Below are 21,045 nucleotides of genomic sequence, written 5' to 3' on the forward strand. Positions count from 1 at the left end.
AGTAAAGTTTCATATGACTTACGTAATAGTTGGGTCTGTTCCCATTGTGAGCAGTATAATGGCTTTACAAAGGTAATATAACATTTGTTACTTTAATAATTAATTGCTTTCAGCTTTTATATTTTTTCTTATAAATTTTTTTTTTTTATAGGATGGGGATTATAATAAAGATATAGAAGAGCAATATAATTCAAAACTAAATCAAAATATATTGTGTAATTCAAATCATTCAAGTATTACCAGAAAAAAAGATCAAAATTTAAGTAATGGATTGTGTAAGTTATGTAATATTAATCAACAACTTAAAGTTCGACAGCTAGCATTATTTGTTCCTCTTAATGAGGAATTTTATGATGATGAAGTCGAGGAGTACAGGTATGTTTTATATTTTCTTTTAATCGTTATATTTTGAAATATAATTAATGAGCTTTAGTTTAAGCTCATATTAATTTTTTTTATCATAGAATATTTTTAAATTATTAAATTAATTTATTATTTTACAATTGAAAATAATTATAATTTTAGGCAAAAATTAGAAAAAGCATATAAATTGTGTCACAGTTGTGAAAAAATTTTAGAAAAAAAATTGGGTGATCAAAAGTATATTAATCCAAGTGAGGCAAAAATTTCAAAAGAGTCCATCAGAGAAAATAACAATGAATTTAAAAAAAAAATGTTTAGTGAAAAAGTTTTTAGAAATTGGAAAAGAAATTTTTTTTTTATTCTGAGGCATATAAATAATACTTTTTCGTTATTATTAACTTTGGCACTAATTGTTCATTATGATACTAAAATCAATTTTGTGAACCTATATATGCCTAATTTTGAATCTTTGGACTCTTGGCACTTTATTTCAGAGGTTAGTAAAGTGTTTATTACTCGAAATAATTTTTATTACAATGAATATCGCATTTATGTTTTAACAAATTTTTTGATATTACAGGTAGCCTTATTTTATTTAGATATAATTTACAAATATAAAGCTGAAATACCGTTAGCTGGAATATTAACTTCCTTGATGCTTAATTTTGAAAGTCACTGTTTACAAAATTACATAAAAAATTTGTTTTGGGGATTTCTGTATTTACTATTCTGGTCTAATTATATAGAACTACAAATTCTAATGTGTGGAGTACTTACAATTTTAAATTATCAAACTGGACTTTCTAAGAAAATTTACTTTGAAAAATCATTTCCCAGAAAGTCCGACTATAAAGCTGATAATGATTCAAAAAATAGTAATCTTTCATTTTCCCAGCTGCAAAGAACTGGAAAAATGAAAAATTTAAGTCAGGATTTAATAGCTGAAGCAAGTAGTGATTTATGTTTGAATGAAAAAGATGATATTAAACAAGCAAGTAAGTGCATACAACAATCAATTATTGACAGCACAATGTTGCCAAGTAAACGAAATGTAAAAGAAAGTGAAGTATTTGATGAGTCACAATTAAATATACAATTTCATGAAAAATGTCATTCAAACATTACTTCTAGCATTAATAAAAATATTTTAAAATCTAAAAATTTATCAAGTGTCGGTGAAAAATTTTGTTTTGCTCTAGATGACGTTAATAATCATTTAAATGAATTGAACTTGGGTAAAAATCATAGAAAACAAAACAGGACTTCAAATTTTCTTTTTGATGGTAATAATTTTTCAATAAAAAAAATATCTCCAAAAACTGTCATTAAACCAGCAAAATTTATCAGAAATTTATCTAATTCTTGGACAAATTTAGATTTTAATGAATCATCTTCAAGAAGTTCAACTCCATGCACAGGTTATTCTTATTCAAAAATAGATCAATATAGATTTGAATTAAACAAACCCTTAAATTTCTCATCTTCAGGATCATTTGTGAAACAATGTTACTGTGATTGTTGTGATAATCATAAAAAATTAAATTCAAATTATTATTCTCCAACATTTTTACCACTTCAAAATTTTTCAACCCCTATTCGACATTCGCCATTTTATTCGTATATAGATCCAATTAACTATCAAATACCTTTTTCTTTTAATTTTTCTACATGTAGATATGGATCATTTTCTAATTCATCTAACTCAAAATCTAATGAAAATATATTTCAGAGTAGTTGTGAACTGCTTAACAAAAATAATAATAAACTTCGTAATTTTACATATTATTTCAGTTTGATTTTAAATTTTTTTACACTAATTGGTTTAGCATATTTTTTTCCAGTAGAAATTTTTTCAGTAAAATATCTTCCAAAAATGAATTTTTTTTTTTAACTTTTGCTCACAATTATTATTAATTACATCATGATATTTAAATTTTAAAAAATTACAATTTTTATTTATAGTTCATGATTGATGAACTTGTATAATATTTTCAGTGAAAAATTAAATAAAAAAATTATTTAATTTTTTTTTTTTTTATATTAAATTTTTAATTCAGTAATTTTAAGCTACTTAAGTGTGATCCAGTGAAAAGTGCAGTAGATTTCTTTAAATTATCAAATTTAATGTAAAGTTAAAAATTGATAATTTATAAGTGTAAAATTAAGTTTTTTTATTTTGTATAATATTAATTTTTTTTAATACTTTACACAGTTTTTTTTTTTTTTTTTTTAAGAAATATTAATTGTGTGAAATTATTTTAAGTAATTATGATTTTGTTTTTATTAAATAAAATTTGCTTTTATATTTACTTTTGATTTTTTATTAGCAACTTACTTATATCTTATTCTTGAAAACTTTATTTTTATAAAAATTTAACTATTAAAAATTAATTTATATATTAGTAGCATAGCACAAATTAAATTTTTTTTCATTGCATATATAATATTTATTAATATTAAATATTATCTTCTAATTATTTATATCATATATTTACTGTTAGTATTATTATATTTTATTTTAATATTCACTACATTGTTTTTGTTGTATTATTTTAAGGTGAGAAATAACTGTTGTCTGTTCCTAATTTTAAAGGTAACTCTTTTTAAGAATAAGAATATGACAATTTTAAAAAAATACTATTTCAACTGTGTTAGTATTTAAATTTTGATGAAAAAATATTCATCATAAATGTTTATATTTTGTGTAACCTGAATTTTAACATTCATTACTGTTTTATTAACTATTTGTGATGTATCATTTATTATTTAGTAAATAAGTAAGGTTTTGCTACTTTCATGTGAAAGTAACTTTTTTGAGTCAAAATTTTACTAAAAATAAATTTTATAAAATATTTATTCAAACTGTTGAAATGCTTTGTAAAAAGCACAATAATTAAGACATTCCTAATTTTAATTAATTTATAGTAAACTTATGAATTTAAACATCTAGATGACGATACAAATGGTAATAAAATAGAAAACAAACATAACAATTTTTTCTTAAAAAACATGATTTTTTATTTTATAATATTTATAAAAATATAAAGGAAATAAATTCAAAAATTTCTAATGTCATATTTTGCTCGTATTTTTGCAATGTAGCATTAATAATATTAATTAATGCAAAACATAAATGAAAACTTAATTTAATTTTTAAAAAAAATTTCAAATTAAATAAAATATTTGTTAAGGTTGTTTACCGAAAAAAAAAAAAAAAATTAATTATTACCTTTTTTTATAAAAATCGTTAAATAAAATTTGAGTTTACAATATCAATGTCCATCATCCACACAAGATCAAAACATAACAAATTTAAAATCGCTGGTGCCACTTCTAAACAAAGTTGGCAACCATTACTTTAAAAATGGCGAATATTCCTAGGACGCACGAAGGTATTTATTTGAAAGTTTATAAAGCACTTTGTGATTAATATTAATATTTTATGTTTAGTATAAATTTATAAATTTTTTTCGGAATTTAAATTTGTTTATTTTAGTTTCATAAGAATTAAAATTTAAAATAATTTATATAAAATATTTTTTAATATTTTAGATATTGAAGCGCGTATAAAAGAAATCCAAGCTAAGAAAAAGGAATTGTCTAATGATGAAAATGGTATTAATGACAAAAGTAGAATTGGATTAGGAGAAAGCGGGTATTTTGATCAAGAAATATACGATAGAGGTGGTAGTAAATTTGACGGTTATGTCACATCTATAGCTGCTAATGATGAAGTTGATGTATGTTTATTTTAGGTTATTTAGAGTGCAAAAAAAATTTTTTTTTCTTAATAACCTTTTCTTTTATTTCAAGGATGATGATTATGAATTAACCACTTTTACACAAAAAAAACCTGAATACAATGCACCAGTTGCATTGCTTAATGATATAGCTGTTAGTGAAAAAGACTATGATCCATTTGCTGAAACTAGGAGACCTACAATTGCTGAAAAAGAAGATGAATACAGACAGAAAAGGAGAAGGATGATTATTTCACCTGATCGTATTGATCCATTTGCTGAAGGTATGTTATTTTCTAATATCTACATTTATGTTGTAATATGTTATTATCAATTATCATCAAGGGTAGATAATTACTTTAATACAACTCGATATTAACTCAGTTAGAGCTTTTTTTTTTGTTTTGTAAAACAAAATATTGGTTTGGGGTATGAGTGTATTTGAGTGAAAGCGCCTCTGTAAAATTATCAAGATTAATCTTTTGTAATGTTTCTTTTTAAAAACGAAAAAAAAATGCTGTGAATTTTAGGAAAAATCTAATTTATATTTATTTAATAATAAAAATTAGAAAAAAATTTATTTTATTAGCTCGATAGAATTCGAAACTTTTTTATTTAATTTTTTTTTAAAAAATAAATAAAAGATTCTTTATTTTAAAATAGTAACATTAGACTATTCTTTGTTTTAATTTTCGTAATTTTAATTCAAAATTTTTTTTTGAGAAAAAAAAAATTATTTAAAACTATTAACATTTTGATTCTACATTTTTTAGTGTATATTCTATAAATATATATTATTAAGTATTTTTCGTTAGGTTTTAAGAGAGCAAATTCGTTTCATTTTTTAAATTATTAATTTTGAGAATTCATTACTTTTTAATTTAATTTTTTTATTAATTCTTCAATAAATCGTTTTTTTCATTTATGTTTTTATTGAATCATTACTTATTTTTCGAAAGTATTTTTACTTAATAATGTAGTTTACTTTTTTCATCTAATGTGTTTTTTTTTTTTTAAATATTTTTCAATCAATTATTGCATATTCAGAGTGTATGTTAGTGTGAGTGATACATCAAGATATTAATGCCCCAGACTTATTTTAGGTTCACTTGAATCATCGAGATGAAGTTGTATTGCATCATAAACTCTCTAAGGATTCGACCTTTTTAAAAAGTATGTATTGGAACTGCTCAAAATAAAAATTGTTTTACTTTTGTTTTCTTATAATTTAAATTTTAATATTAAAAATATCTTAAAATGTTCTAATTAAAGTATAATATAAATTTCTACAAGGAAGGGGAGCTCAAAATTTAAAATTGTGAATATGATGATAAAATAATCGTTTTAGATTAACATATTTGTATTAAATGCAGGAAAATTTATTAAATTTCAGCAGTGTGATATTTCTTTTCAAATGTCAATGTTTAGAAATATTAAATATTTCTTTTAAATTAAAACAAAATTTTTCTAGTTTATACAAAACCAAAGTTTGATAAAACAAAAGTTTTTTTTTTTTATCAGGTGCTGCAAAATAAAAAAATTAGAAAAAAACAAAAGTAAACCTTTAGCAAAAATTTAATGAATTTTTAAAGCAGTTTTTGGAATCATCAACTAAATAAACTTAAATTTAATGTACAATTCATTCTTTAACAAAAAAAAAAAAGTTTAAGAAAAAAACAATCAAAAATATTTTCAATGTAAAAAATTTTACTAATTTTTATAGGCTTTTTTTTTACTTATGAATTTATTTCTTCAATCATGTACTACCGAATTATTAATGTATTTAATTTTTATAGGAATAAATAATTAATATTCTTTTAAACATTATGTAAATGCTTGGAATTCTTTCCTTAAAATATAAACGAGAAAGAAAAACTATGTGTAAAAAAATTAAAAATTTATTTTAATAAATTTTGATTGTTTAATAATTGTTTTTTTGCATTATTTTACAGGAGGTAAAACTCCAGATGTAGGATCCAGGTCATATACTGAAATTATGAAAGAACAAATGCTTCGTGGCGAAGAATCAGAAGTAAGGATGATTATTATTATTTTTTTTTTTTTTATAAAATGTTTATAACTTATTAAAAATGATTTATTAATTTAAAAATATAAAATTTTAAAAGAGTCATATTAACTGAATTTTAGGTTCGCAAAAAAATCGCTGAGAAATCTAAAGATGGTACTTTAAAAATCACAAATGGTGATACAAATAACAAAGTTGTGGCGGGAATGAAAAAACGTGGTCGATGGGATCAAGTACAAGATGTTGAAGTAGCCCCTTCAAAGAAAAAAATAACTGCAACCTTTTTTGATAAAGACGACGTAAGATGTTTGATTACTAAATTACTAAATTAATTTTTCTCATATTTAAAAATTAAAATTTTATTGTTTTAATTACTTTAAAGGCTACACCAGCTCATGCTAAGTGGGATGAAACTCCTGGTCACCCTAAAGGGAGTGAAACTCCCGGTGCCACACCTGGTCAAAGTACTAGAATGTGGGACGCAACCCCTGGTCATGCCACACCCGGTGCTGCTACTCCAGGGAGAGAAACTCCGGGACATGAAAAGGGAGCTTCAAGCCGAAGAAATAGGTGGGACGAAACACCAAAAACGGAAAGAGGTTTGTTTAAGAACATATAAATGCGCAAGAATTAAAACATATAAATATTTTTGAATTCTTACGGTATTTCATTTCGTATTTCATTTTATGCTTAAATAGAAACACCTGGACACAATTCGGGTTGGGCTGAAACTCCTCGGACAGATCGTACAGGAACAACAGGAGAATTAATTGAAGAAACACCTACACCGTCTGCCAGTAAAAGAAGGTCTCGTTGGGATGAAACTCCTGGAGCTCAGTTAACTCCTTCACTTACTACACCAGGTGGTTTAGCAACTCCTGCTGGTCTAACTCCTCAAACTCCTGGTAAAAGATTAAATTTATTTCAAGTCATTTTTAAAAATAAAACGTTTTTTTTTTTCACTGTAACATTTTGTTTCAGGAACTCCTATTACACCTCACGGAGCGACACCATCTATGATGACTCCAGGCACTGCAACACCTACAGGAGCAAAAGCTATGGCTATGGCCACTCCGACTCCAGGTAAAAAAAATTTTTTAGTTTTGTGGTTTTTTGTTTTTCTTAATTGTTAAAAATCTGATTTTCTCGCCTGGTATTGTTTAAGGACACTTGGCAGCTATGACTCCTGAACAGATTCAAGCTTACAGATGGGAGCGGGAAATAGATGAGCGAAATCGTCCTTACAGTGATGACGAATTGGACTCAATGTTTCCGCCCGGATATAAAGTTCTTCAGCCTCCGGCTGGGTAATAATATTTTTAAAAAAGTTTATTTATTCTGTACGATATTAATGTTGTTAACTTTCTTTTGGATTTTGAAAAAATTTTAGTCAAAAAACTTCTACAGGCTATTTTTTCGTTATTCCGGAACCAACTCATACTAATTGTTACATAATACATACTGATGATTGCAAGAATCAATCACAATTCATCACTAAAATGGGCACTTTTTTTTTGAGATAAAACAGTTTATGACCCAATTCCTCTCGTCAATCATTTACTCTTTTATTTTTTGAGCCTAATCCTGTCTGTCTTAGTCGTGAAATCCTTTGATATCAATTTTAAATATTTGTTAAAAGAATTTTAAAAAATTTGCATTTTTTATAAATTTTGTTTTAAATAAAATATTTTTTTTAGGTATATACCCATAAGAACCCCAGCAAGAAAGCTTACAGCTACTCCAACTCCTTTAGGAGGTACAACCACGGGTTTTTTTATCCAACAGGAAGATAAAATGGCCAAATATATGGATAACCAACCAAAAGGAAACTTACCTTTTATGAAACCAGAAGATGCCCAATATTTCGATAAACTTCTTGTGGATGTTGACGAAGAAACTTTATCTCCGGACGAACAAAAAGAAAGGAAAATAATGAAGCTACTTTTAAAAATAAAAAATGGTACTCCTCCAATGAGAAAGGCTGCTCTTAGACAAATCACAGACAAAGCAAGGGAATTCGGTGCCGGGCCTTTATTTAATCAAATATTGCCTTTGCTTATGAGTCCCACTCTCGAAGATCAAGAACGTCATTTGCTGGTGAAAGTTATTGATAGGATTTTGTACAAGTTGGACGACTTAGTTAGGCCTTACGTTCATAAAGTACGTACCACATCAAAAATTCTTCGCGTTAGATTTAAATTAAAGATTTGCTTAATTTTTATAATATTTAATTTTAGATACTCGTAGTAATAGAACCACTACTTATTGATGAAGATTACTATGCTCGTGTAGAAGGTCGTGAAATAATTTCGAATTTAGCCAAAGCAGCCGGATTGGCAACAATGATTTCAACTATGCGTCCGGATATTGATAACATAGATGAATACGTTCGAAACACTACTGCACGTGCATTTGCTGTTGTTGCATCCGCTTTAGGAATTCCTAGTTTATTACCTTTCTTAAAGGCGGTTTGCAGATCTAAAAAATCATGGCAAGCTCGTCATACAGGAATAAAAATTGTTCAACAAATAGCTATTTTAATGGGCTGCGCTATTTTACCTCATTTAAAGTCACTTGTTGAAATCATAGAACATGGATTGGTAGACGAACAGCAAAAAGTAAAAACTATTACTGCTTTAGCGATAGCTGCATTGGCTGAAGCTGCCACGCCTTACGGTATAGAAAGTTTCGATTCCGTTTTGAAACCTCTTTGGAGAGGTATCCGAACCCATAGAGGAAAAGGTTTGGCGGCTTTCCTTAAAGCAATCGGGTACTTAATTCCATTGATGGATGCCGAATATGCTAACTATTATACTCGGGAAGTAATGCTTATTTTGATTCGTGAGTTTCAATCTCCCGATGAAGAAATGAAAAAAATCGTTTTAAAAGTCGTTAAACAATGTTGCGGAACGGATGGTGTAGAAGCACAGTACATCAAAGACGAAATTCTACCTCACTTTTTCAAACATTTTTGGAATCATCGTATGGCTTTAGATCGAAGAAATTACAGACAACTTGTTGACACGACAGTAGAAATAGCTAATAAAGTTGGATCTTCAGAAATGATAAATCGCGTAGTGGATGATTTGAAAGATGAAAATGAGCAATACAGAAAAATGGTTATGGAAACAATAGAAAAAATTATGAGCAATCTAGGGGCTGCCGATATCGATTCAAGATTAGAAGAGCAGTTAATTGATGGAATTCTGTATGCTTTCCAAGAGCAAACCACGGAAGATGTAGTCATGTTAAACGGCTTTGGCACGATAGTGAATCAACTTGGTAAAAGAGTTAAACCATACTTACCTCAAATATGTGGAACAATTTTATGGAGATTAAATAATAAAAGCGCCAAAGTAAGACAGCAAGCGGCCGACCTTATTTCGCGGATAGCGGTTGTAATGAAAACTTGTCAAGAAGAAAAACTAATGGGTCACTTGGGTGTCGTTTTATACGAATATCTGGGAGAAGAATATCCAGAAGTTTTGGGGTCTATTCTTGGAGCGTTAAAAGCAATTGTAAACGTCATAGGGATGACCAAAATGACACCACCCATAAAAGATTTACTTCCGAGATTGACACCAATATTGAAAAATCGTCACGAAAAAGTACAGGAAAATTGTATAGATTTAGTTGGAAGAATAGCTGACAGAGGCCCTGAATATGTTTCTGCTAGAGAATGGATGAGAATTTGCTTCGAGTTGTTGGAACTTCTTAAAGCTCACAAAAAAGCAATTAGAAGAGCTACTGTCAATACTTTTGGATACATTGCCAAAGCCATTGGGTAAGTATTATATTATTTACATGCATGCTATAAAAACCTAAATACATTTTTAATTAAAATAAGTCATAAAAGCTACATCCTACGTAGTTTATTGTTAATATTCTGCTATTGTTTATTACAGACCTCACGATGTACTGGCAACTTTGTTAAATAATTTAAAGGTTCAGGAAAGACAAAATCGAGTATGCACGACCGTTGCTATAGCCATTGTTGCGGAAACTTGCTCTCCGTTTACCGTTTTGCCAGCTTTAATGAATGAGTATAGAGTTCCAGAATTAAATGTTCAAAATGGAGTATTAAAATCCTTGTCCTTTTTATTCGAGTACATAGGAGAAATGGGAAAAGATTATATATATGCAGTATGCCCACTTCTGGAAGATGCTTTGATGGATAGGTTTGTAAAATTACTATTTGTAATCATTTCAAGAGACTAAAAATTGAATTCTTAATTATTAAAATGACTTTCAGAGATTTGGTTCATCGACAAACGGCTTGTGCTGCCATAAAACACATGGCTCTAGGAGTTTATGGTTTTGGATGCGAAGATGCTCTCATTCATTTATTAAATCACGTTTGGCCAAATATATTTGAAACAAGCCCTCATTTGGTGCAAGCATTTATGGATGCCATCGAAGGTTTACGAGTTGCTTTAGGCTCTATAAAAATACTGCAATATTCATTACAGGTAGGTGAAAAAAAATTTTTTTTTTTTTTTTACAAAATTTCTTAACTGATATTTTAATACAAGTACAGCGGAGTAAAAGTTGAATTAAGGCAAGGATGAAATTTCTGTCGTATACTCCAGAGGTTTCTAAAACTTTCGAAAACAAAATTTATGGTACGCGTAATTATCCAAATTTTACGTATTTTTTTTTTTTTTTTTTAGGGACTGTTTCATCCCGCTCGTAAAGTGAGAGATGTTTATTGGAAAATTTATAATTCTCTTTATATCGGAGGTCAGGATGCTTTAGTGGCTGGGTATCCTAGAATACATAATGATCCAAAAAATCAATATATTCGATATGAATTAGATTACATTCTTTAAATTCGTTAAAAGGGAAAAAATTAAAGTGAATAATAAAAGTATCCGTAAAAGAAATTATTATTAACCTTAGGTTGTTTTCTTTTGAAACTAAATTTTTTTTTGTGTAGATATTTCTGTGAAGATTCAAGGTAATTTTTTATTTAAAAAAAAAAGTATATAACTTTTATAATTATAAGAAACATTCGTATAGGTTTTGTGTATTATTAATAATTATACTATTTTAAATTAGTGCATTTTATTGAAAAAACATTTTATTATTTTTATAATTTTGATGATGATTTACACATTGGTAAGATAGAAAAAAAAAAAAAAAATTTGAAAATATCATTTGTTTAATGAATAATTTTACCATATATTTAGTTTTATTTTATTTTAAAGTTCTTTGACACGGCGTGCGTCTGTTATGTAAATAATTAATGTGGAATTATTTAAAGGAATTAAATATAAATTTGAATTGTAATATTCATGCTTGAATTTAAAATATTAAGGTAACTTGTATGTTAATTTAAATAGGATCAAAACAATTATTGGAATCAATATATTGTAAATTGATTAAAATTTTTTTCCTTTTTTTTAGAAAGGTCTTGTATTTTTTTTTCTTTAGTTTGATACAAAGTTTGAATTTAAAAAACAAAAAAATAGGAAATATTTTTACTATTACATATCGTGTAATCTAATATGTAGGCAATCTTTTGTGGCAAGTATACGGTTATGAAATTTTAAATTGTAAGTTGACTAAATTTAAAAATGACGTGGCTGTAGATTTTTTTTTAGAAATTTGGCAAATAAAGTTTGACTTTATTTAGTAGATGTTACTTTACAAATAAAGTGATTTTAATTTTTGTCGTTTAAATCGGCCAAATGAAATTTACCGAGCATTTGGCTGCTCATATAACACCGGAATGGCGAAAACAATACATAAATTATGAAAAAATGAAATATTTGTTGCATAGTTCCATTGAACAAGCGCCTTCAGCTGAAGAAGTCGAACCCGAAGTTTTCGCCAGATACATAGCCAAATTGGACGAGCAATTTTTTCATTACTGTGATTTAGAATTAACAAAAATAAATACTTTTTTTTCGGAAAAATTAGCCGAAGCTCACCGAAAATATGCTAATCTTAAATCAGAACTCGCAGATTTAAATATTGATATTAACTCTGGTAAGAAAAATACAAAACCTTGGTCGGCAACTTCTAAAAAATATCAGGGTATAAAATTGGCATTTAGTGAATTTTATTTAAATCTAATTCTACTTCAAAACTATCAAACTCTTAATTTTACCGGATTTCGAAAAATATTAAAAAAACATGACAAGCTTTTGAATGTAAACAACGGTACGGTGTATAGAATGGAAGTCATTGAAACGTCAAATTTTTACACAAATAAAAGTATCGATAAACTTATTTTAGATGTTGAAATAACATTTATACAAGAATTAGAAAAAGGAAATCGTCAAAAAGCAATGAAACGTTTAAGAGTTCCACCTCTTGGAGAAAAACAAAGTCCTTGGGTGACATTTAAAGTTGGTTGGTTTTTAGGTTCATTTTTTATTTTGCTCATTATTGTCATTATTTCAAGCATCCTTAAAAAAGATTTTAATTTAAAAATAGCTATACATTTATATAGAGGTCCTCTTCTTTTAGTTCAATTTTTATTTTTTATAGGAGTTAATGTTTACGGGTGGCGTTCTTCGGGAGTTAATCACGTTTTAATATTTGAATTAGATCCAAGGAATCATTTATCAGAACAAAATTTAATTGAAATGGCCGCCATATTTGGTGTAATATGGAACCTTAGTGTACTTGGTTTTTTATACGGTAAAGATTTTAGTATACCTCGTTATGTAAATCCTTTAGTTTTAGTTATTATTATGATTATTTTTATATTTAATCCAACTAAGACATTTTATCGCGATGCTCGTTTCTGGGCGATAAAAATATTTTTTCGAATTATTTTTGCGCCATTTTTTTATGTTAACTTTGCCGATTTCTGGTTGGCTGATCAATTAACAAGTTTAGCTCCTGTTTTTTTAGATTTTCAATATTTCTTTTGTTTTTATACTTCTGACACAAGTTGGTTAGACCTTAATTGGAATGATGCAGATTATGACGAAATGTATTTATGTGGGAATAAATATATGTTTGTAAGGCCGTTAATAACAATTTTACCAGCTTGGTTTAGGTTTGCCCAATGTTTGAGACGAATGAGAGACACAAATCATAAATGTCTACATTTGGCCAATGCAGCAAAATACAGCACAACATTTTTTGTTATTATATTTTCAACATTATATTCTTATAATCAAACCCCGCATACTAAGAATACATTTTTTGGTTTTTGGATTCTCTCCCTTTTAATAAGTTCCAGTTATTCATATTATTGGGATGTTAAATTAGATTGGGGTTTATTTGATAAAAAAGCTGAAGAAAATAAATTATTAAGAGAAGAAATTATTTATTCAACTTGGACATATTATTTTGCCATTTTTGAAGATTTTATTTTAAGATACACTTGGGCTTTGTCAATCTCTTTAACCGAAGCAGGAATTATGCATTCTCATATAATTGTGTCTATATTTGCACCTTTAGAAGTTTTTAGAAGATTTGTTTGGAATTATTTTCGTTTAGAAAATGAACATTTAAATAATTGTGGTAATTTTAGAGCCGTAAGAGATATTTCTATAGCACCTATAAGAACACCTGATCAATCTCAAATCCTAAAAATGATGGACGATGAAGATTTTGTTTTTAATAGAAGGAAAAAAAATATTTTGAAAGTGAAAAAACCTTCATCAGAAAGTAATTTCGATGAAGATTACTTTTAATTATTACTTTAATGGAAATTATCCCTATTTATTAATTGTAATCACTTTAAACAAACCAAAAACAGAATAAACTTTCAAAAATTTTTATTTTTAATAATAAAGTTTAATATTTTGTTTATGAAATCGTATTACATATAAACGGAAACACAAAATTACTTAATGTTTTTCTTATTTTTTCTGGTATAAAACTTTGTGGTTCTGTTATTAACATCATTATTATTTTTTTCTTACTTAACAATTGTTGAGATCTTCAAAAGTATACATATTAGTTTAACTTGCCATGTGCCAAAGCTGGAATTTAAACGTTTTATCTTGTCATTAATTATTTAAACAAAAGATTATGCAAACAAGTTATTCAAAGGGAGAATTATTTCAATGGCAGGTAAGATAAAAAAACAAAGAAAATGTTGTTGTTTATTATGTTTCATTGCATTCATTCAATACATTAAAGGTTATTGACTTTCAATTCATTAAATGATTTCCAAGTAATTTTGTAGGATCTATGTGGGTAAAAGAAATTTTGTATTTTAAAATTCAGGTACTTATGCAGAACTAATGTGTTTTAAATAAAATTTTTTTTTTAAATTTTATGCTTAAAGTAAATACTAGGAAAACTTGAGTTTTTCAATAAGTATTTTTTATAAAAAAAAAAAACCATTTATTAATATTATTAACTTTAAAGTTTTAATAATATTTTAAAGAATATCATGTTCATGAAAATGCTTTTTCCAATGCTTGCTCCAAATCTTTTATAAGATCTTCTGAATCTTCAAGTCCTACTGATAATCTTATAAGGGAATCTGTAATTCCAAGTTGAATTCTTTGACTTTCTGGAACTGAAGCATGAGTCATAACTGATGGCAATTCTGCTAAACTTTCAAATCCTCCAAGACTTTCAGCCAAAACAAACACTTTAAGTGCTGATAAAAATTTTTTAGAATTATTTATGTCTCCATTAAGATAAAAAGAGAGCATTCCACAATAACCATAACATTGTTTTTTAAGAATTAAATGGTGAGGATGATCAGGCAACCCTGGATGAAGAACTCGTTTAACACGAGGATGTGACTCTAAATAATTACCCACAGCCAATCCATTTTCCATGTGTTGTTTCATTCTAATGGCTAAAGTTTTTAAACTTCTATTAACTTGATAACAATCAAATGGTGATGGAACTACTCCTAAAGCATTTTGATAAAATAATATTTGTTTGTATAAGTCTTCATTATTTGTGCAAATAGCACCCATGACAACATCTGAGTGGCCATTCATGTATTTAGTTAATGAATAGACAGTAATATCAGCTCCTAGTTCCAATGGTTTTTGAAAATAAGGAGTTAAAAAGGTATTGTCAACAACTACTATTAAATTTTTATGTTTACTTACAGCATTAACAACATTTTGAATATCGATTACTTTTAAAAGAGGATTTGTAGGACTTTCTATCCAAATCATTTTTGTCTGAGGAAGAATAGAATTTTTTAGTTTTTGAATATCATTTAAATCTACAAATGTAGTTGTGATATTCATCTTAGAAGCACATTTTGAAAAATGTCTGTTGGTTCCACCGTAAACATCATCACAACAAATAATATTATCACCGGCCTTTAAAAGAAAAAGAAGAACGGTGGTTGTACCTAACCCTGATGAAAAGCACAATCCATATTTAGCATCGTCGAGAGCAGCAAGACAAGATTCTAGAACTTTTCTCGTGGGATTACCACTTCTTGAATATTCAAATTCTATCGGTTCTGCTGGATTTTTTTGTTTGTAAGTCGTTGACGTTGATATTGGTGGAATAACTTCCCAGTTAGACCATAATTCAGGATTTTGACCAGCGTGTATAGCTTTTGTTGCGAATCCAGGCTTTCGTTTTAAATATTCATAGTTAAACATTTTAATTTAAATTAAAAATAATAATAATAATAATGAAGGGCAAAATTAGTTAATAAGAAAATTATACACTCTCGATCGAAACAATAGAAATGATAATAAAGTTTAAATTAAAACTTAACAAATTAGAAACCACTAAATTAAAAAAATAAAACCGGCTCTACGTTGCCAAATTGTTTAAAGGTAAAAACTTAAAAATTAATTCAAACTAGTCTGTGTATATGAAAGAATACAAAAATATCCAAAGATTTTATTTTTTAATAATCAAATTAATTCTATAAAATTTATTTTTTTTTTTTTTGGGGGAAAAATTCTTATAAAAATAATTATTATTCCTCACAATTATTATATAGTTAATTTTATAGGTTTGGTTTAATTGGAAATATACGTAAATTATTTTAAAAAATTAAGCAAAATGCATAATAATACATTAATTATTATAAAATAGTTATTTTATTTAAAAAAAAAAAAAAAACAAATAAATACAATACATCAAATTATATATATTGTTAAAACAACTAATCTTTTATGCATAATTTATTGTTATTTACAAAAACTTAAAAAAAAAAAAAAAAACATGTATAGGCATATATTTAAATAATATAAAAAAATTTTTTTTCTTTGTTGGGTAATTAAAACTTGTACCATAAATTACATTATCATAACATAAAAATTTCAATATTTTTTTAAAAAGAATCGCATATCTCTTTCAGAGATATATACAAAGTATTTGAAATAATATAAAATATTTAAATAAAAAAAAACTATTCAAAAAGTGAAAAAGAACTATTATTATTTAATACATATAAAGAAATATTTTTCATAAACAATCTATAATTTCAAAAAATTATTTCTATAAATTGTTGTACCTTTAGTTTACTATTTTTAGGCACAGATTATGAAAACAACTTTTTTAAAAAAAGTCATTAATTTATTAATAACAATTTTTTAAAAAAATGTTTGTAATTAAATACCTTTTCATGGTAGTTTAATTACATTGAGAGTGTGTTAGTTTTTACAAGCTTAATTTAATTTACTAATGTATTTTTTAAACTTATATTGAAAACTAGGCAGTATCATTTGTTTTGCATTTAATTAACAATTAAATGTAATTAGTAAAAATGAAAAAGTGGTGAAGTTTATAACAAAAAATAATTTATTTTTACACTGAGAGATTGGTGTTACAAGCTTCTGAAATAACTGCACAAGCAAATTCAATGTCCGATATTGTTAATGAAATATTAGAAGTTATTCTTAAACTTGGTCTTACTGGGAATTTTTCAATGTGGTTTAAATATTCTGGTAATCCTATAGCTACATTTTTACTGATACAATAGTCAACTATTTTATTTAAAATTTTTTTTTCCGAATTAAAATCTTGTTCGTTTTTGAGATACAGATGCTTGATTGGAGAATCTGGGTCTCCAGAAATATCAAAATATAACAATTTTGATAATGATTTATGCAAGGCTTGATTAACATCCTTCAGTGAGGTAAATATATTGGGATTGTTCTTCAAATAATCTAATGAACATAGTGCTGCAACAGCTAAAACAGGAGGTAAAGATGCAGAAAAACAATAACCTAAGCCTGAAAGCCTTTGATGTTCCACAATAAATGAAGTCCCACAACAAAATCCTCCAATCGAGGCCAAAGAACTTTCCAAACTTCCTATTCTTAAATCGACTTCAATATTTGGAATATTAAAGTATTCCACAACTCCTTTTCCTGTTTTTCCTAATACACCAAAAGACACTGATTCATCAAGTAACATTCTAAGCTTAAATTTATTTCTTAATTTTATAAGACCTGGCAAATCACAAATTTTTCCAGTGTTTGCAAATATGCCTTCGGTAATTAAAAACTTTCGTGTTTTGGCAGCCTTTTTGGGATTTTTTAAATCCATTTTAGATTGTTTTATTAATTTATCTTCCAAATCAGTCATATTATTGTGCCTATAATAAAATATATTGCTCCTGGATGCATCTAAGCCTTTTTGAATGGAAAAGTTTACTGCTTCATCAACAAATATAATGTCCCCGCGTTTACAATACGCTGGAATGGCACTGGCCATGGTTGCAAAAGAATATGAATACACACAAGCTTCTTCAACTTCCAAAAATTCAGCTAATTTCTCTTCTAATTCTAAATGTACATCAACGGTGCCGTAAAAACCTCGAGGACCACAAGAACCCACTCCGTATTTGTTTATACTTTGTGTGGCGTGAGACTGTATTTTTGAATTTTCTAATAAGCTCAGATAATTGTGAGTAGCAAGATTTAAGCACGAAAAACCGTTCACTGATATATTTTTTCCGGCTAAAGAAGAAACTACTTTTTGATTTAATAAATTTGTTTTTTCAAACTCATTAGGAATTAAATCTTCAGGTTGAAAATTTCGAATTATTTCTTCTTCTTCTAATTCACTTAAAACCTTAACTCGAAGAATTTTTTGCCGAAATACATACCATAAAATAATGCCTATTAAACTGGTAAAAATTAACACTTGAAAGGAAACTTCAAAAAAAAAAGCTTTGTGTAAATAAAAATAAAAATATTTTTCTAAGATTGTCATTGTGAAAATAAACTATTTTAAACTTGAATATTTTCCATTAAACTTATAAAACAAACTAAACAACTTAGATCACGGATTATATTTTTGTTGACTTTTTCCTACGGAAAAAAAAAAAAAAAAAAAAAAAAAAAAAACGTGCCTTCAGATAAATTCCAAGGTAACATCAAAATAGATTTGACATAAAGTCTCTGGCATATCTTTGCGAATGTACAATTGTATTAGGTGTTTATTTATGAAGGACGTTAGATATTGAATTTTTATTATAATATTTACCATTTAACTTTAATTTACAAGTAATTTTCTTTATTTCAGGACGTAAATTCTATTATAATTTTGAAGATAGATTAGATTTAGAAGTTTACAATGCAATGTTTACTGGAAGAGTTGAATAACACACAGAACATTATTAACGTTGGTTGTTAAATCATTTAAATCATTTCACATATTCAGTAATATTGAATCGAAATTTTGCGAAGAATGTCATCGTCTAATAATCTTCGAGAAAATTTAAATAATTATTTATCAAGAAATGAAAAAAATTCTATAGCATCTGATTTAAAAAGTAAAATTTTCAATTTAAAATCTTCTATATTACCTGGAAATGTTTACAGTTCAGTACCTCTTGATGAAAATAGTCATGGTAATGAATGGAGTGAATTGTCAGTTAATGATTGCTGCCCTAAACTATCTAGAATTCAAAGGTTGGTGGGATTTTTTATATGCATCAGCCTAGGAATTTTTTTTTTTTGTGCAGCCATGTTTCTTCTTCCATTCCTTTTGCTCAAAGCTAGAAAATTTTCATTGTTATTTACTTTAGGCAGTTTATTCCTAATTTTAAGTTTTTCTTTTTTATGGGGACCATTCAACCATGCAAAACACCTGTTTAGCAAAGAAAGATTACTTTTTACTTCTACTTATTTTGGGACTTTGTTTTTGACTTTGTATTTTGCATTAGTCAGACATAGCACTCCTTTGACTGTATTTTGTTCGATTTTGCAAATTTTAGCTTTGTTCTGGTTTCTTTTTAGTTATGTTCCAGGAGGTTATACTGGAATAAATTTTGTTACCAAGCTCTGTTCTTCATCATTATCTACAACTATTTCAAAAACATTACCAGTGTAAATTTTTTTTATTTTTTAATAAGTAAAAAAATTTATACCATTTAATATTGTATTGAATTTATTAATTTACATTGTTAAATTTAAACATAATAAATAAGCATTTTAAATATCTATAAGTTGAAATTAATTTACAATGTATTTGTTTTGTTAGACCTTTTTTTTTTAGTTTTATCATCTATTCTGTTCTACAGCTGTTGCATCTGTTATAATAAAAATAACTTTTTTGCTTAATTAATTTTCAATAATTATTATAAATGAAAAATAAAAAAATCTCTATACTTTATTTTTTTATAATTTATGTAAAATTACTTAGAATTAAATTCGTAAACAAAAATTAACAAACTTATTTAATTATTAATTATTTTTTAATGCTTCATCATATTATAGAAATAGAAAAATTTTTAAAGGAAATAAATAATGTATGAAAATATTTTTACTTTAAAATAATCATGTATTTTTCTCGTTTTATAATAAGGCAATTTATTATTTAAATAATTAAAGCCATTTTTAATTTTTACTAGATGTTTTTAATAGGCTTTTTAGAGTTGGACAATTCATATTTTGGTAATAGGAAGAAGTAAAACATTTAATTTATACATATAATTAAAAAAAAAAAAAAAAACTTAAATAAGTTTAAAATTTAAGTGAAAATCCAGGGCCTATGGTGTTGACTCTTCGTTCGATTACTCCCATGTGGAAACCTCCAGCAGAAACATCATCATCAGTGTCTTCCTGTAAAATAAATAATACATTTTTTATCAGTTTGTTAACATTTACAACAATTAAAAATTATATAAATTTTTGTCTTACCAATTGTTTATATTCTTTACCGCCACTAGGAGGCTTTGGACTATTGTTAACTTTTTTGTGTCCTTGTTCGCTTTTAGCTGGCCATGTTGGAAACATTGCTGGGTCTATAGGAAGAGGTGCTTCTTTAAAATAATTGTGTTTAAGAGCATCTTCCGCAGTTATTCTTTGAACTGGGTCGTAAGTTAAAAACCTGTTAATTAGGTCGATACCCAAATCACTTAGTATAGTCCCAAATCTATTCCGTATTTGATTTATAGGATATTCAGCAAAGGCAACTTTTTGAATTGCAGGAAGTTTATTGTATCCGGGCCAAATTTTTTCGTTTGGAGTACCTAATTCTTTGAAAATTTTATTCAGTTGATCCATATCTGACCTTCCGGAAAAGAGTGCTTCCATTTGAAGAAGTTCTCCGAAAATACACCCTACAGACCACATGTCTATTGCTGTGGTATACTCCTAAAATTTTAATAATAAAATTTTACTGTTTTAAAATAATAAATTAAAATAATTTTGAAAAGAAATTTACTTTAGACTGTAGAAGCAGTTCAGGAGCTCGGTACCAAAGTGTTACAACAATCGGAGTATATATTTTTAATGGGGAGCCATATTCTCTAGCAAGACCGAAATCGCCAACCTTAAGAACTCCTTTATGACTTAATAACAAGTTGGAAGTTTTCAAATCTCTATGAAGTATCCAATTATCGTGTAGATGCGCAACTGCTCGAAGTAACTGCTGCATTAAACATTTTACTTCCCCTAAAACAATATTTTAAGTAAGTTCGAAATTATTTTAATTTTTTAAATTGATATACGTGTATTTAAATTAATGATATTAATTATTTTTTTATTAACCTGTAACAAA

The 21,045-nt window shown here is 26.7% G+C and overlaps 7 protein-coding genes across 7 annotated transcripts in view; 4 read left to right on the forward strand and 3 right to left on the reverse strand.

Annotated features, from left to right (window-relative positions):
* Positions 1-13: 13 nt before the first annotated feature.
* Positions 14-2,254, forward strand: Phum_PHUM257220 (uncharacterized protein; the record flags this gene model as incomplete). The annotated part of the gene is made up of 7 exons (XM_002426457.1): positions 14-46; positions 152-375; positions 526-600; positions 730-859; positions 944-1,980; positions 2,038-2,132; positions 2,220-2,254. 7 exons carry the CDS (start codon positions 14-16, stop codon positions 2,252-2,254), a joined length of 1,629 nt encoding a protein of 542 aa, XP_002426502.1.
* Positions 2,255-3,727: 1,473 nt separating this feature from the next.
* Positions 3,728-10,958, forward strand: Phum_PHUM257230 (U2 snRNP component prp10, putative; the record flags this gene model as incomplete). The annotated part of the gene is made up of 14 exons (XM_002426458.1): positions 3,728-3,755; positions 3,916-4,103; positions 4,177-4,387; positions 6,056-6,135; positions 6,252-6,428; positions 6,512-6,728; positions 6,828-7,034; positions 7,111-7,212; positions 7,295-7,436; positions 7,827-8,289; positions 8,367-9,913; positions 10,035-10,307; positions 10,382-10,598; positions 10,800-10,958. The coding sequence occupies 14 exons, from the start codon at positions 3,728-3,730 to the stop codon at positions 10,956-10,958; spliced, it is 4,011 nt and encodes a 1,336-aa protein (XP_002426503.1).
* An 861-nt stretch (positions 10,959-11,819) lies between these two features.
* On the forward strand, positions 11,820-13,784 carry Phum_PHUM257240 (xenotropic and polytropic murine leukemia virus receptor xpr1, putative; the record flags this gene model as incomplete). Its single annotated transcript, XM_002426459.1, has 2 exons — positions 11,820-12,803; positions 12,861-13,784. The coding sequence occupies 2 exons, from the start codon at positions 11,820-11,822 to the stop codon at positions 13,782-13,784; spliced, it is 1,908 nt and encodes a 635-aa protein (XP_002426504.1).
* A 711-nt stretch (positions 13,785-14,495) lies between these two features.
* On the reverse strand, positions 14,496-15,680 carry Phum_PHUM257250 (Cystathionine gamma-lyase, putative; the record flags this gene model as incomplete). Its single annotated transcript, XM_002426460.1, has 1 exon — positions 14,496-15,680. The coding sequence occupies one exon, from the start codon at positions 15,678-15,680 to the stop codon at positions 14,496-14,498; it is 1,185 nt and encodes a 394-aa protein (XP_002426505.1).
* A 1,159-nt stretch (positions 15,681-16,839) lies between these two features.
* Positions 16,840-18,252, reverse strand: Phum_PHUM257260 (serine palmitoyltransferase, putative; the record flags this gene model as incomplete). Its single annotated transcript, XM_002426461.1, has 1 exon — positions 16,840-18,252. One exon carries the CDS (start codon positions 18,250-18,252, stop codon positions 16,840-16,842), a length of 1,413 nt encoding a protein of 470 aa, XP_002426506.1.
* A 477-nt stretch (positions 18,253-18,729) lies between these two features.
* On the forward strand, positions 18,730-19,139 carry Phum_PHUM257270 (uncharacterized protein; the record flags this gene model as incomplete). The annotated part of the gene is made up of 2 exons (XM_002426462.1): positions 18,730-18,953; positions 19,070-19,139. The coding sequence occupies 2 exons, from the start codon at positions 18,730-18,732 to the stop codon at positions 19,137-19,139; spliced, it is 294 nt and encodes a 97-aa protein (XP_002426507.1).
* Positions 19,140-20,006: 867 nt separating this feature from the next.
* Positions 20,007-21,045, reverse strand: part of Phum_PHUM257280 (serine/threonine-protein kinase PITSLRE, putative) — a gene marked incomplete at both ends in the record, with an annotated part of 3,935 nt that continues 2,896 nt past the window's right edge. Inside the window, 3 exons of the mRNA XM_002426463.1 lie at positions 20,007-20,105; positions 20,184-20,639; positions 20,710-20,939. Coding sequence (XP_002426508.1) covers positions 20,007-20,105; positions 20,184-20,639; positions 20,710-20,939 — 785 coding nt within the window. The remainder of the gene's footprint in view (positions 20,106-20,183; positions 20,640-20,709; positions 20,940-21,045) is intronic.

Source organism: Pediculus humanus, genomic scaffold, assembly GCF_000006295.1.
Source record: "Pediculus humanus corporis 1103172107631 genomic scaffold, whole genome shotgun sequence".
Classification (NCBI taxonomy): domain Eukaryota; kingdom Metazoa; phylum Arthropoda; class Insecta; order Psocodea; family Pediculidae; genus Pediculus; species Pediculus humanus.